This window comes from Haliotis cracherodii, unplaced genomic scaffold (assembly GCF_022045235.1).
Source record: "Haliotis cracherodii isolate W230 unplaced genomic scaffold, xgHalCrac1.p SCAF_17, whole genome shotgun sequence".
NCBI classification, from domain to species: Eukaryota; Metazoa; Mollusca; class Gastropoda; order Lepetellida; family Haliotidae; genus Haliotis; species Haliotis cracherodii.
Genome location: NW_027266272.1, coordinates 4712028 through 4728700, shown reverse-complemented (window position 1 = coordinate 4728700; position 16673 = coordinate 4712028). Strand labels below are relative to the sequence as shown.

Below are 16673 nucleotides of genomic sequence, written 5' to 3'. Positions count from 1 at the left end.
ATGGCTCGTGAGCGTTGGCTTCATCATCTGGACTACTTGATCACGCTAGTCGGTTATAGCGTCGGTGCTGGGACCTTTCTAAAGTTCCCGTATCTGTGTATGCGGAACGGCGGGGGTAAGTACAGTGGTTGGTTTGTTGTTGTACGCCGCACTCATCAATATTCCAGCTAAATGGGATCGGGTGGTCAGGCTCGCTGACTTGGTTGATGCTCATGATGTCAATCCCGTGAAGATTCCGGGGTAGAATAGGTCTTCAGCAACCCATGCTTGCTGTCAAAGGTGACTATGCTTGTCGTTAAAGGCGACTAACGGGATCGGGTGGTCAGGCTCGCTGACTTGGTTCATGCATGTCATCGATCCCAATTGCGTGCATCGATGCTCATGATATGAATCACTGGATTGTCTGGTCCAGATTATTATTTACAGACCGCCGTCATATAGCTGTAATATTGCTGAGTGAGGCGTTAAACATCAAACAAACAAATAAGCAAACAGATCTGGTCCTCTAATGGGGCGGACGTTTTTCTTGGTGACGCAGTAAATGGCACAAAACTATTCTGATCAGTTTTGACACGTGATTTGTTTACATAGAGGGGTCAGTAGATCGCCATGATCCGTATATACTTTATGTTTCAACAGGTGCTTTCCTCCTTCTCTTCATGCTGTTTACCGTTATCGGCGCCATCCCCTGTGTATTTGTGGAGATGGTCATTGGTCAGTTCTCGCAGAGTGGTCCTGTCACAGTGTGGAACATGTGCCCTCCATTCAAAGGTTAATTTGCTAGTGCACTTACAGACGTTTGTTAATCGGGACAATACCTTTACAAATTTTATGCTTTCGGAAAAATAAATTCCCTGTCCAGTTAGTACAGGTTGCCATGGATCCGTTAGACTAACGGGATCAGGTGGTCAGGCTCGCTGACTGAAACATGGTTGATACATGTCATCGTATCTCGATTGCGTGGATCGATGCTCATAATGTCAATCACTGGATTATCTGGTCCTGATTTGATTATTTACAGACCGCCGTCATATAGCTGGAATATTGCTGAGTACGGCGTTAAACAACAAACATTACAATATACGTCAGAACGGATCGTCCTAGTCGGTAATTCGGGGTCCGCAGCAAAGTATACTGGTCGTAACAGGCGACCCAAATCAGATTACGTGTCATCCCCACAGCCGATCTATTTTCTAGCCTGGTTTTGACCTACTTATAATGCAGTGCTTAACAACAAAAAAACAACTTTTTTGTGTGTCGAATGCGGCTAATATGGGTTTTTGGGTTTTACAGGAATAGGACTGGGGACAGTGGTCATCTCGTGGACATACGCCACCTACAACTCGGCGATATTCGCCTGGTATATGTACTACTTCTTCAATTCCTTCTCAACCTACCTTCCATGGACGCATTGCAGCAACGAGTGGAACACGCCTAGTTGTGTATCGCATAACACAGACGTCAACGACGTCAACAACAACGTCTCCACAAATGTTACCATCGGGGGCTTGACAGCTGCAGAGGAATATTGGCGGTAGGTGACTATTTAATATCCTTGGAGATGGAGGGATAATTTACGGAACCCCATTAGGGCCACATAATTATTTTTTTAATCTTGAAAAATATTGTTATTATCATGAGAATTCAAGATGCTCTCTTGAAAACTCACCTGGCGCCAGCGTCAACTCAAAGCGTAACGTGAGGACGAGGGATGTTCAGTTGCTGAAATCAGTTGAAAAGTTCAAAATTATGTTTGTTTGTTTGTTGTTTAACGCCACACTCAGCAATAATCGAGCTGTGTGACGGCGGTCTGTAAATAATCGAATCCCGACCACACAATCGAGTGATAGACATCATGAGCATGGATCCACGCAATTGGAATACGATGACATCAACCAAGTCAGCGAGCCTGACCACCCGATCCCGTTAGTCGTCTCTTACGACACGCATTGTCGCCTTTTCCGGCAAGCATTGGTTGCTGAATACCTATTCTTGAATTAATGTTCAACATAATAACAGTATTTGAATTTTCAAGATATATTTCAACTTAATAACTTGAAGTTTAATTTTCAAGATAGTAATTTGATTTGTCAACTTAATTTTTTGAACGTTCAACGGAGTTGAATTTTCAAGATAATAAAAAAGGTTTCTGTATATATTTGTCAGAGACACAACACACAATATTCAGGACTTTAAGCGTGTTCAAATTCCTTCATTGCTACATTCGAAAGGGCCACTTCCTCGGTCTATGGGGGCGGTCGGGTAGCCCAGTGGTTAAAGCGTTCGCTCGTCACGCCGAAGACCCGGGTTCGAATCCTGACATGGGTACAATGTGTGAAGCCCATTTCAGGTGTCCCCCGCCGTGATATTGCTGTAATATTGCTAAAAGCGGCGTAAAACCAAACTCACTCACTCACTCCTCGGTCTATTAGATAAAGCGTTATGGGGCCGTCACACCATGACGTTCTGGTCAGCGTTCTATGACGTTTAAGGAAACGTTGGTAGTCGCCTATGGTCGCTGGGATAGCGCCAGAAGAGCGTTGTGTGAACGCTAGTGAACGTCGGTGATCCCCGGGAATCGGCGGAGAACGCTGGTCCGGAAAAAAAGTTTTGAACATGCACAAAAGTTCTCACTGAGACCAGCGTTCTTCAACGTTTACTTTTAAACGCTGAAGAACGTTTAAGAACGTTCGTGGAACGTTTTACTAACGTTCGCCGAGCGTTGCACGCGTTCGGCTATCGTTAGTCAGTCGTTACTCTAGCGTTACTTGGTTGTTACTAATCGTTTGCTTTGCATTGAACGACTCACTGGCGACCTGTCATCGACCGCTGAACGGTCCCGTAGCGCACGCAGCGTGTGACTATGAAATTCTGTGGTTAGTCACACGCTCAACACGCTCGTCTAACGTTGACAAATCGTTCGTCGCGCGCCAGTGGCACGTTAGCACACGCTAATGGTTTTCAGGGGTATCTTACTTGGTCGCTGTTACACACGCTAGTCATGCGTTAGGCACACGTTAATCACACGCCAGATGTGTCATCCTCATTCTAGAACGATTGAAATGTTCAGAGAACGTTGACCAGAACGTCATGGTGTGACGGCCCCTTTCAGTCGCTTCAGGACGCTGGTCGACGTTCAGCAGTCGTTAGAGCAAGCCTTATCCTTGTTGGACTTCGTGGGATTTATCTTGATCAACACACACGTGCATGCAGATCGGTACAATAGTCTTGAACGGGATTTCGACTCGCATGAAGGTTCCATGCTTCCAGGGACTTATAATCACAAGTGACACGGTTGCGGGTGGTCGTTATCAACAGGTGGACTCAGGTAGTTTCCAGGGCTTCCGTCTTGCCCCACTCTGAAACACGTACAGGGCATGTGGTGTCACTCGAGGCATGTGACCTTTTTCGAAATACAGTAAATTACGGTTATAACGAACACGCTTATAACGAACTGACGGATATAACGAACTTACTTTTTGGGTCCCGGCTATTTGCTTAAGTTATGCTGTATATATGCTTACAACGAACTACGGTTATAACGAACTAAAATTGGTAGTCCCTTTGAGTTCGTTATAACCGTACTATACTGTATGCCTCTGTTCACCCAGCAGTTAGTGGATACCCGCTGGAATGTGACTGTTAACCAAGCGCCTCAGGCAGCTTTGGTTGTATACTCCCCTGGGAGAGGAGCATGAAAATCGAGTGCACTCTGACCCATTGACCGGGATAATAGTAATGCAATGAAAAAAATGAGCATTCACTTGCTAAATGGCATTTGGCGCATTATGAATGGAATTATCAGTAGCAGTAGTAGTAGTAGTAGTAGTAGTATATTGGACGTTCAGCAGGCTATTATTACTGTTGTAAATTTATAGATCATATTATTCCGCTTTCAGATTCCAGGTTTTGGACATAACCGACGGTTTAGAGAACCTTGCTGGTTTGAGATGGCCGTTGGTTGGTTGTCTGGCTGTCACAATGTGTGTGGTCTTGCTGTGCCTGATGTGGGGAATCAGAGTATCGGGAAAGGTGTGGTCATTATAAAATATTTGTTTAATGTGAAATATAAACGTTATGCGACTTTTTCATTGCACGAGAGGCTAATTAATCCCGAGAAGCCTACGAACGACACATTTTGACGTTAATACGTTTTCTACGAGACTTTTCTTGAAATGACGTAAACACTGACAGACTACTTACACATTCCTCAGAGCACCCCTGGGAATTCCTTTGCACTCATATGAACAGAAACGTTGTTTATGGTCATTTAGATACTAACATGACTGACAGCATTGTGATCGAATATCCGCGCGACGAACCATCCTTGGTAACAAAACGAGAAAGAGAGATCCACCACACCCCAACTATCGAGATGTGCCTAGACTGACAATGACAGTCATCAAAATTCTACAGCAATCTAATAATGTATCCATCGTGATACTCATCTCGGAATGATAGAACTTGTCGGCCATTCTGACGTTCTGTACTTGAAGTAAATATACACAAAGACAAAAGTTAAGCACATCCCTATTTCTGAGCAATGGCAAAAATCATGGCATGGGATGACTGACCACAGGAGCTGGGAGATACCAATATCATCGGATAGAACAGACATTTGACAACAAATAAAGAAGATATTTGTGAGTTGTGATTGAAATTTATTGACAAAACATCATGGTCACACAAGAACGGTTTTTGACCTTAGACAATACCCCAAAAAGGTATGGAGATGCAGGATTAAGTAAATGAGTTACGTTTGAGGTTTCATGTGAAAATGTTCCTTAAAGTTTCTAATTGACATGACACGTGAAACAGATCAGTAGCAGGTATAACCGCCACGTGCCCGGATGACGCTTTCCACCCTACGTCGCATGCCTCCAGTCAGACGTTAAATCTGTTGATGGGTCAACAACAACCACTCCCGATGGGTGGGGTGTCAAAGCGAAGAACGAAGACTGGCCTCAAAACGTCCTGGATGTACTGAGCCCCATGTACGTTGCCCCTTATGGTGACCAAATCCGATCTGCAATCATGAGAGATACATCCTCCAAACAATTACCGATCCCCCGCCGTATGCTACAGTCGGTTTAATGTTCCTTGGGGTGTAGGCCGTGTTCCGGTGCCTCCAACTCTCGTTCTTCCATTTCTTCCAATAGTGACGTGGAGCAGAAAGCAACTTTGTCTGACCAATAAATCCGTCTCCAATTCTCAGATTCCAGTTCTGTCGCGTAATACACCATGCTAAATGAGCAGCTTTGTGGTGATCTCTCAACAAGGGACGCTTTATGACTCGTCTAGCCCTCAGTTCTGCTGCTTTCAAACGGTTCCTGGCGGGTCTGGTGCTGAAACGACGATTGGGAAACCACAGCTGTTTCAGACGAGTACTCGGCGTATGAGATGAAGAACGTTCCTGTCTTCGCGATGTGTCGTCACATCTGGGACGGTCCTGTACAACACCGGTCTGAGCATGTTTCTCGACTAAACGGCTTACGAGAGTGTGATTATTTGCCATCTTGTGGCGTTTGATAATCGCCTTCGTGCCATGGTCACACAATGTCATAAAATAACTGTTTATAACCGAGCTTAAGAAAGCAATTTTAGAGATATTCGAGGGTAGCATGCTGCACGGGCATACCATGCATGGCACGTGAGCTTTCGTCACGCACGACTTATTACATCATTTCGAGAAAAAAATAATTCTTCCCGGAATTTTATCTTCCATGACTGTTACAAATATTGGGACCAAAAAAACATGAAATATATCAGGGTGTGATTTTAACGTTTTTCTTTGTGTATACATTTCGACGAACTGTCACTGTGACGGACTTAGAGGTAGGTATTTCTCATCTGATGACGATATAATTTTAATATATTTGTTGTAACAGACTATAAAAATTTTTACTGAAGAAAAAGATGAGCATTCATGCGGATATGTCATCTGTCGTTTAGAGGACCTATTTTGTGCCGCGGTCTTGCTGGTGGTTGTGTGGCGGTCAGTGTAGAAATGGTGTCACACGTATCCATCGCCATTGGAATATAAAAAATATAAGAACTCACTTTCACAAGCTCCGGGGTTCATACAGTTCGACAATCTTTAACCCATGGAAGTTTTCTCCATTGTCTCACACAAAGTGAAAGTAAATTCTTACAAAAAGTTATTTTTGTATAACTTCTTGCTCCTCCAGTGAAATGGCTAATAAGAAACAACCAATCAGAAAACAGCTTTCTCGAGCTTTACGGCACCAGTTTCAAACAGGCGACTTCGATTCTTAAAAATTACGATTCAAATTTTGAAAACTGAACAAAAGAGAATTCTGGAATGTCTGATATATGAAGAAGGGAGATGGTTCTAAGGATGTACAACTTCTTTATGTACAGTGAATGCTACAGTTTGGTGTAGATACTAACACCGTTATCGCGCAAGTGTTGTGAAGTTGATAACTGCCAGTATCCACACTGAAACTTTACATTCACTGTAATAAAGAAGTTGTGTGTCCATAAAAACTTTCTCCCTTGCTCATGAAACGACCTTCTGATGCCACTTAAAGAAGTCCAAAGATGGCCGAGATTGCATGTCCGCAGTTCCCACGGACTGTGGATGTTTCTCCTGTTTCAACCATTGAAGCGAGAGATAGACGATGATTTTGACGGAATCGTAGAGCCTGTAACTGGCGTTTGGAATGCCCAATGTTAACCTTTTCGAGGTTGCATGATTGTCGGATGAATGTGATGTCCTCGGATCAAATAAGATCTGACATAAGTAACTACGCACCCCCCCCCCCCCCCCCTCTCTCTCTCTCTCTCTCTCTCTCTCTCTCTCTCTCTCCGAAAGCCAACATGCAAGTTGTAATTTATTTGTGCATTCCTATATTCACGACCTTCGTCAGGCGTCAAGTTCCCCTAAAATGGTTTTAAAGTGGATTCCATAATTGTTAATATGATATAATGTAATTCAAGTGGTATATAACCACAATTATGTATGTTTTATAATTAGATTGTGTACGTCACCGTGGGTGTCCCATATTTGTTGAACACAATCTTCCTGATACGATGCTGTCTACTGCCAGGGTCTGCAGATGGGATATATTACTATGTGTATCCTAACTTTGAAATGCTCCTGGAACCAAAGGTGTGTATGTCAGACAATGTCAATGAAATTACAGGTTTTATTTTTATTTTTATATCGATACAACCTCAATTCATAAATGAAATTGCGTACAATGTAGGTTTAAGAAACTCTTCTGTATGTCTTTGAGGTGATGATCTAAAATTTGTGTTTTTTTTAGAATTTTAATGTCCGTTTAAAAATCATTTTTAAATAACGAAAACAATCGTGTATCCCGAGGAGGACTCCAGGAAAGAATAGCATGCATGTGAATTAATTATTGCTCGCGTATGATTCATGACTATTGTCCATATGTTTTTTGTTGCGTTTATGGAGCCATAAACGTTAGAACTAGTGTGTACACGTTGAGTAATTCCGCTACACAAACAATGTTGAAGTCAATTCTTCAGTATGCTACTTTTCAGATATGGATGGAGGCCTGTGCTTACTCGTTTTACTCAATGGGAATCGGTATGGGCTGCATAATAACACTGTCGGGGCACAACAACTTCAAGAATAACTGTTTCAGGTACATCAGGTGTTTTATAATATCAGAGTGAGTGAGTTTGATTTTACGCCGCTTTTAGCAATATTTCAACAATATCACGGCGGGGGACACCAGAAATGGGCTTCACACATTGTACCCATGTCGGGAATCGAACCCGGGTCTTCGGCGTGACGAGCGAACGGGGGACACCAGAAATGGGCTTCACACATTGTACCAATGTCGGGAATCGAACCCGGGTCTTCGGCGTGACGAGCGAACGCTTTAACCACTTGGCTACCCGACCGCCCCTATAATATCATAAACGTATACGTGATTAACGCATAAGTTTATACGTTTGTACGTAGTATTATAACTCTCTCCTCTTGCCCTTATTTCGTCTTAAGACCCATGAAGATCCGGGGTAGAATAGATCTTCAGCAACCCATGCTTGCCGTAAAAGGCGACTTTGCGTGTTGTAAGAGGCGACTAACGGGATCGGTTAGTCAGACTCGCTGACTTGGTTAATGAATGTCATCGTCTCCTAATTGCGTCGATCGATGCTTATGATATCAATCACTGTATTGTCTGGTCCAGACTCGATTATTTGCAAACCGTCGTCATATAACTGGAATATTGCTGAGTGCAGCGTTAAACAACAAACAAACAGTTGTCTTCGTATCTGCAGATATCATTTCATACTTAATATATAAGAGGGGATGTTATGTGATATGAGGTTTAATGTCGCATCCAGGACAATTGCAGTTACATAGCGATGTGCATGTGTTTGTGTGCGTGTGTGCGTGCGTGCGTGCGTGCGTGCGTGCGTGCGTGCGTGCGAAGACCTATTTTACCCCGGATCTTCACGGGTCTGTGAATGTGTAATGTTATGCAGATAGTATATACGGAATCATTAATATCCTTCAAACAGTGAAACCGTTGTATCACTCACAGAGATTCTATAGCCATGTGCCTAGTGGACGCGCTCACTACCATCTTCGTAGGGTTCACTGTCTTCGCTGTCATTGGTCATGTGGCTCATATGCGTGGACTTTCAGTGGAAGCTTTCCAGTCATCAGGTGACTATGTCATTTCCGCAAGTGACACTGGACGAAAACACCACATTTACCAAAGTTGAAAGGTCGTCAATGTATGCATACACTATGTTGATGTATGTTTATTAAGACATATATGTATGTAAGTGTCATTTTTACATCAATGTCTTCAAATGTCATCTTTATGACATGTCAACAATTACTTAGCCTTGAGTCATAAACACCTGCTTAGGATACGGTAGGAATCGTACAATGGAGTCTTTTGATTGTGGAAAAGTATTTTTCGCTTTTATTTACAAGCATTTACAAGTAATAAAAAGGCACATATTTCGTCCAGTGTGATCGTTACTGTAGCCAATTGTTTCCGGGAATACATGGAACTAATATTGATGCATTGTACCAATGTTTTACTGTAAACAAACACGTTATTTTAACTAATGAATAAATACTTTTGAACAGATCAAAATATGTTCATAGTTTAAATATATTAATTACACATGCATCTGGACAGTGGTGATGTCAAAAGAGTATAGCTCTGTAAGTCTACTGACTCTCAGAGAAGTTGAAATATTAATGCGAATGGCTTTATTTCAGGGTACAACTTAGCTTTTATCGTCTACCCCGAGGCCGTAGCTGCTCTCCCATTCCCACAGTTGTGGTCGGGACTGACCTTTCTTATGCTGATGTCCTTGTTAATCGATACTCTGGTAAAAGCACAAGTCTCTTCTTGCAACTGAGTATCATCATTGAAATAGGTCTAGAGTGTTCAACTCATTACCTGATCTCTTTGTATACTTTTCTTAATGTATACACAGTTATTCAATTTATTCCGCACAGGGCGCAGGCTGAACATTGCTCTAGACCTATGTTAAAGTGTGAGAATTAAGACCACCTTTGCACTAAGATCTCTTTGTGGAACAGGACCCTGGACGATGTCAAGTCAAAACATGCACCAATGCGGTTATTATTTGCAGTATCATAATCATGACTACAATTAGTGAAAGGATTAGAATGTAGCTGTCTGAAACAATCTTCCACGTGAAGATTATATAGATGATAGAACATGGATAGTGAAACACCATCTCTATAATATCATAGGAATAAATCCAGGATTCATACTTAGCATGTTAATAATCCTCAACATTTTCGTTTGCGATTTATCTGGGTTGAGTAAATAGTTTGGAAGCTGAAACATTAATGGCATTTTTCGAGCAACCTCATCACATGCTATCCCTCACTCCATCATCAAAGGCCCAAGTGAGTTTAGGCCTTCGAATGTTTTCCGTCCAGTCCGACTGAAGGAATAAAACTGAAGCTTAAGAGGAGGCCAAGTGTTATTGTCTGCGGCTGGGAAGTCTCCGTGACGTCATTGGGAAACACGACGCTTATTCTATCTCACCTAGTTACAATAGGTGTCTTAGTTAGCTCTGTACGATCTGCGTCAGGTTTACGAAAGTTTCAAATGTATCTTATCTTAAACTTAAAATATCTCATCTTCTCGAGGAAAGGGAGTTAGCTCCAGTTTCCCACCAGTGGCTATTACGAGTTATGCATCATCTGCTATGTCCCTCCAGTTGACCAATAAGATTCCACCTCTCATTTCACTTGCGCCCCCAAGTGAAGACGATCTGATTGGTAATCGAGATGTCTTACTTCGCGAAGTGCACCAAACCTCGTGAGAACCTTGATTAAGAACATGAAAGATTTGGAAAATTTATTCTGACGCTAAATTGACGGTACACATGATTTGCAAATCCTTCAATCGACCGAAATCTGAACGACAGTTTACGAACTGGTTGTCGATTTCGTTACGCGAGTTTGATTGGAGAATGCATAGACTGGTTAGTCCAGCCGAATTATAACTCCATAATTGCAGCCTAGTTCGACAAGGCTGGAAACTGGACTTTTACAGTCAGTTGACGTCCTTGCCTCGGGAAGATGAACTTATCTTTTCTTTGAACGGAAGTTGTTTAGATTAATAGTAGCTAAGATCGTTTCGAAAATCTACCTAGTTTACTTCCCTTACAGAAGCGGTCGGGTAGCCTGGTGGTTAAAGCGTTCGCTCGTCACGCCGAAGACCCGGGTTCGATTCCCGACATGGGTGCAATGTGTGAAGCCCATTTCTGGTGTCCCACGCCGTGATATTGCTGGAATATTGCTAAAAGCGGCGTAAAACCATACCTACCCACTCACTCACTCACTACTTCCCTTACACTCGACCCAAACCTGCCGGAATCCGAGCAAGAAGGCCCCACGTTGGCTATATTTTACGTCAACGTAATTGGCATCAGGTGTTGATAACATCATCAGTGCCTTCCCAAACGTTGGCGTAGCGTTAAGTTTAGTGATGAATCCCGTTTCCTTCATCGAAGCAGACACAGGCGAATTCGGAATTCAGAATGGATATCAGTCGATGGAGGAAAGGGCATGATTAGGGGAGCAATATCTCAAGGGGGAAGAATGGCTGTTGTTCGTATCTCAACTAGCAGGTGTGCTTTGTCGTGACGAGATCCTACTTCCTCACGTTGTCCCGTTTCTGCAAGCACGTCCCAACACATCACGGGTCTGTACTGATGTCCTGAGAACATACCCATAATGTCGTTGCATCAAAGATCACCAGATCTCAGTCAATTTAGCATATGTGGGATGAACCAGGACCACAGAATATGCCACGGAATATGCAGCACTTCAGTCTTCAGTTCTTCAGGAAGAATAGACTAGCCTACCAGAAGGTGTCACCCGCTGGCTTCTTTGTTCCATGGGTAGAATGTGTCATGGAATCATTCTACAGCCTACGTGCTTGAGATAGTGACGTAACCAGCACATGCAGAGACTTCTCCTTTAACATTTCATGAACTATATTTCACTTTTTAATCTTTCCAACACACACATGTACAATTTATCGCTTTTAAATCCTTGTGACCGCTTCCGTGGTCTAGTGCCCGGAGAGTGGCAGGCCGCGGGCCGCGTCATACCAATGATACTTGCTGCTCTACATTAAGGACTGGTGGGCCCAGAGTCAGTATACTGTGTCTGAGGGGGTATCCAGGTTCAAAACTGCAGTCGGATATGGTCGGAATTGTTCAATCGCATCAGCTTACAGCAGATACTTCTTATGATTATGGAAAGTTTTTTCTCGCTTTTATTAACATGTTTTCTCATAGGGACAAGGTTTGATTTATGCAAGACATTGTCTATGTACATGTGCGCACGTAGCCATTTAAGCCTTGTTAAATGTGACTATATCATTTGTTATCCAGCTACCTAGCTTCGAAATCGTTGTGACGGCATTGATGGATCAGGTTCCAGGATTGGCAAAGCACAGATTTCTGACTGTTAGTTTGGTGATACTGGCTTCAACGTTGATTGCCCTTCTATATATGACTCGGGTAGGGTTTTATAGCAATAAACATTGACTCGTGTTATAAGATTGGTTCCATGTTAAATCAAAGAATTCACAATTATTGTATTCATATCATCTACAGAACAGCGTGCTATGCATGTCATACACTTGCGCCTGCACGATGCCTGTCAAGATGCCAAACAAAGTAATACCCAGGATAAAAGTACCCTTCTGTATGATGAATTGAAGTTTCCTCAAGAATTGTATCTAACACGAAAACGCCATTTTTAAGATGCACTCTGACTATCGTGTTTTTCTATATATGTATGCTTGAAAAACTCGACGTATTGTCGGACACGTTCTAAGCACTCACCAATTCATCAATTGGTTTTTTTTTGGATTAAGCGTCTTTTTTCGGCCAATGACCCCAAAAAAAGAAGACAAAAAAAGACAGTTTCATGCTTGAAGTGTAAGGCCGAAGCGAGGCATGTTTTCAATTCAAATAATCTGTGAAAACAAGTGTCGCGGCTTGTCTAACTTTTATTAGTGTTCCCAGACCTTTTGACAATGTCACAATATCATTCATCCTGCTATCAAATACGTCCGAAAACAAATTTGATGATAGGGGTTGTGTTTACAATGGCAAAAATAATCACAAGAGTCAGTGAATTAGGATTATGTGACCAAATAGTATCTTATGTTCTATTTTCAGGGAGGAATATACGTCCTAACCTTGGTGGACTGGTACGCAACATTCCCCTCTCTGGCTTTGTTTGCAACAATGGAATGCATCGCCGTGAACTTCTGTTATGGTAACTGCTGGGTTTCCTTTCGTATTCGATAACGCGGTGCCGTAAAAGGTGGCTATGCTTGCCGTAAAAGGTGACTATGCTTGCCGTAAAAGGTGACGATGCTTGCTGTAAAAGGTGATTATGCTTGTCGTAAAAGGTGACTAACGGGATCGGGTGGTCAGGCTCGCTGACTTGGTTGATGCATGTCATCGATCCCAATTGCGCGGATCGATGCTCATGATATGAATCACTGGATTGTCTGGTCCAGACTCGATTATTTACAGACCGCCGTCATATAGCTGGACTATTGCTGAGTGCGGTGTAAAACAACAAACCAACCAACCAACGATAACGCGGTACTGAGTAGTATTACAATAATAGAATCCTGGCAATCCATTTTATAAACAGCGATCCACCCGATCGGGGTAAGGTGGCATGAATTTAACCAAGTCGCTGTGAGTCTGTCCCCTTACAACCAGCACAGGTTGCTTGGGTCCTTTTCTAGCCAAGAATCCCCTTGGTGCTTCAAGCTCAAAATTACAGCATACAGGACAGATGCATTTGCTGTCATTCGATATTTCTCAAAATGCCTCCTGAGGGCAAATATCTATGTATATGGTAAATACTGACAATATGGCTGTTTGATTTCCTCACGGTTGTTATATGACGAATCTGTGGCCAGCCAGCCTACAGCATTCCCTTTACCGTTTTAATGAAAAATGAATTGGGCCTGTTCAATTTATATTGCAGGAACATAGTGGGTTTACATTCCACTATCATTAATCATTCTTCGGGACAATTAACAAACCCTAGACAATATATAATCAACGCACAGGTACGCTGCTCTTAGTTTTTGTCGACAGAATGATAAATTCTAAGCCTCACATAAAATGAATTACGTAATGGTGGAATATATTTTTGGGGATTAATTGATATGCTCTGAGTATCTCTGAAGGACTTGCATATTGAAGGACTTGCATAAAGCCCCGTGAAGATTCCGGGGTAGAATAGGTCTTCAGCAACCCATGCTTGCTGTAAAAGGTGACTATGCTTGTCGTAAAAGGCGACTAACGGGATCGGGTGATCAGGCTCGCTGACTTGGTTGATGCATGTCATCGATCCCAATTGCGCGGATCGATGCTCATGATATTAATCACTGGATTGTCTGGTACAGACTTGATTTTTTACAGACCGCTGTCATATAGCTGAGTGCGGCTTTAAACAACAAACCAACCAACAACAACAACTTGAATAAAAGTGATTTATTTGTGGATTAATTATATAGTTCTTAGCCATCAACTCACGTATGTCATATACATATTGACATATTTATCCATGCAGGAACAAGACAACTACAAGTGGATATACAAACAATGTGGGGCAAGACCGCTCCCCGATGTATGAGCATCTGTATGCGCTTCGTGTCTCCTGTGCTTCTATTGGTATGTATCCTGCACACTGTGACAATGTCACTTATGTTTATTATAACAAATATTCCTGTTACGGTCACTAGGTCACAGAGCGTTGTAGAGTGTAATTGCTCAAAGTCTACATATATATGTAGGTTCATGTGCACCTAGTCTAAAGGAAGCTCTTGAGTTCAACATAAAATAGCTATCTACATTTCCGAATTGGAAGGGATGTCTCTACCGTGTAAGGCGCCGCAGTTCTTGAGTCCCTTGTGTGTACGAGCTACAATCGTGGATTGGAAGCCATGTTCTAGGTTTGTCACCATCGTATCCGTGATCATATCCGTGCTCGTGGGTTGAACCAAAATGCTAAACACTTGCATCACTTCAGGGTTTCTGCCACATCAAGCTGACGGTGATATAACTTCAAACAGTTCACAGCGGATTTAAATCAAACTTGTGAACTCAAGATCACTAAGTCCAATTTCGATATAACCAGAATAGTCTAAAAAAACAAAATTAAAAAATATATATTTATGCTTGAAAGTGCTTTTACGACAACTGATAACACCCACGAAGATGTCTATATGTTTTACTACTCCTTTGAAGGTTGGTGTTTTAATCCCCGTCGGCGTAATACCAAACAAATTTAAAGATGGTTCTTGTTCTTTCCCACCTGGCGCTGGGATTTAAGGGGATGAAACAAGAATTGGTGGGGGCGGAGTCAGTATACTGTGTTTGAGTGGGGTATCCTTATTAAACTACGCCATGATAGCAATTGTCAACGACAATCAGTTGCACATGGAATGAGGTCCATCCGGAACAAATGTCGCCAGTGTAAATGTATCTGACAGAATGAAATTGAGTACAGGATTGTAAAACAAATTTTTAGTGATTCGGAGAAACTATTTGCATATTTAAGGCAGAGGTGATTGCATTTAGGATTTGGGTTAGGGAACAATTTCACGAGGAATTTTTTAATGGACCAAAAAAAACTAGAGAATGCCGCGAAATAAAATCCCTGGTCATGAAAGATTTTCCTCGTAAAAACTGTTACAGAGAAAATAATACAATGGAACATTTTTCACCACAGGAATAGCTATTCTTTGACACATGCACGTCGATGTAGAAGTCAAATATTGTTTCGAAAACACGCCATTACAGAAGAGCCACAAGACATGGGTATCATACCGTGTATTTTCCTTAATAGTGACTTTTAGATAAAACTGAAAGATTCATACAATTGAATACCAATTTGTTTTGCTTCAGGTTATTTTCACATTCTCCCTCTACTCCTACCGACCTCCTCAGTACGCCGACTACATCTTCCCTACCTGGGCCACTGCTGTCGGCTGGATGATATCCATGGCCTCAATACTTCCCTTCCCTGTCTTCTTTGTTTGGACAGTGTTTCGAACACACGGAGCCACGCTGAAAGAGGTCAGAGCCCGACCATTTAATATTTTGGTGGTGGGGGAGGGCGATGGGACGCGCCATGGTGAATTCTTGTCTCGTTCGCGAACGCCTGGAGTAATCACAAATTTTAAAACAACCAACAGTTACTTTTTATGCAAATTGACGAGTGGATGGTGTTTCCAGTAGCGCAGGATACGCTTACCCTTTTCGCGAACAACTGGTGTCATCCCGCATTTTCAGTGATTCTCTCATATGATTTTCACTGCAATTTTACCTTTAATGCCGTATGGAATCTGTTTCGTTGGATAATCGAGACTTGGTATGCTCTGGCGTTGACGTTTTATATCGAACAAGGATCCCACATCACGCGAATATTAAATAGTTAATCGATGGTCGACTGGTTGTCTTCACATAGCTGTGTTTAACATCAGTGTGGCAACTTTTATTTATTGTTAATATGTTCAGGAAATGCCAAGCACGTTTTGGTGTATATAGTATGCAGCACTGGTGCATGTTAATACATACCGTCGAACCAGTGAATAACCAGTGTCGAACATCCGTCACAGATTCCATTTGGCGTAAAAGGCAAATTGACGGTGAAGATTATATGAATTTGCAAATGGAAGATTAAACATAACCTTCTGAGGCTTTATCTTGATTTGAGTGTCTGAGTAAAACATATTGAGACAGAGTAAGTGATGTGACGGTGAAATATTGCTCTTTCGTCTAAACCTAGTTTTTAGCTTTCACCCTTCAAATGTGGTGTGAGGGTGGTATTTTAAAATAATATCGTAATTATAACCTCCTTCCTTCTCAATATCCGGTTGTTTGAACCTGCTGGTGACAGAGCTCTGGAACTGACTCTACATTTATAATAAGTTGTATCTTTTTTTCAGAAACTGAAACAGGCGACCAAACCAAACAAGAAATGGGGTTGCCAAACAAAAACAGACTGCGAGAATGATGACATCAGCTTTCAAGCTATGATAGAGGACAGTCTATGATGCAATACAGACCTGGCAGCAGAGAAGGCATTCAGTATAGGAATTGATATTACATAAAGTGAA

At 42.2% G+C, this 16673-nt stretch overlaps 1 protein-coding gene across 1 annotated transcript; it reads left to right on the top strand.

Annotated features, from left to right (window-relative positions):
• LOC139464263 (sodium- and chloride-dependent glycine transporter 1-like) lies at window positions 1-16610 on the top strand. The gene is made up of 13 exons (XM_071245786.1): window positions 1-115; window positions 640-771; window positions 1294-1534; window positions 3900-4032; window positions 6998-7132; window positions 7534-7637; window positions 8547-8671; window positions 9242-9354; window positions 11908-12036; window positions 12703-12802; window positions 14123-14223; window positions 15460-15630; window positions 16503-16610. Exons 1-13 carry the CDS (start codon window positions 1-3, stop codon window positions 16608-16610), a joined length of 1707 nt encoding a protein of 568 aa, XP_071101887.1.
• The last annotated feature ends 63 nt before the right edge of the window (window positions 16611-16673 follow it).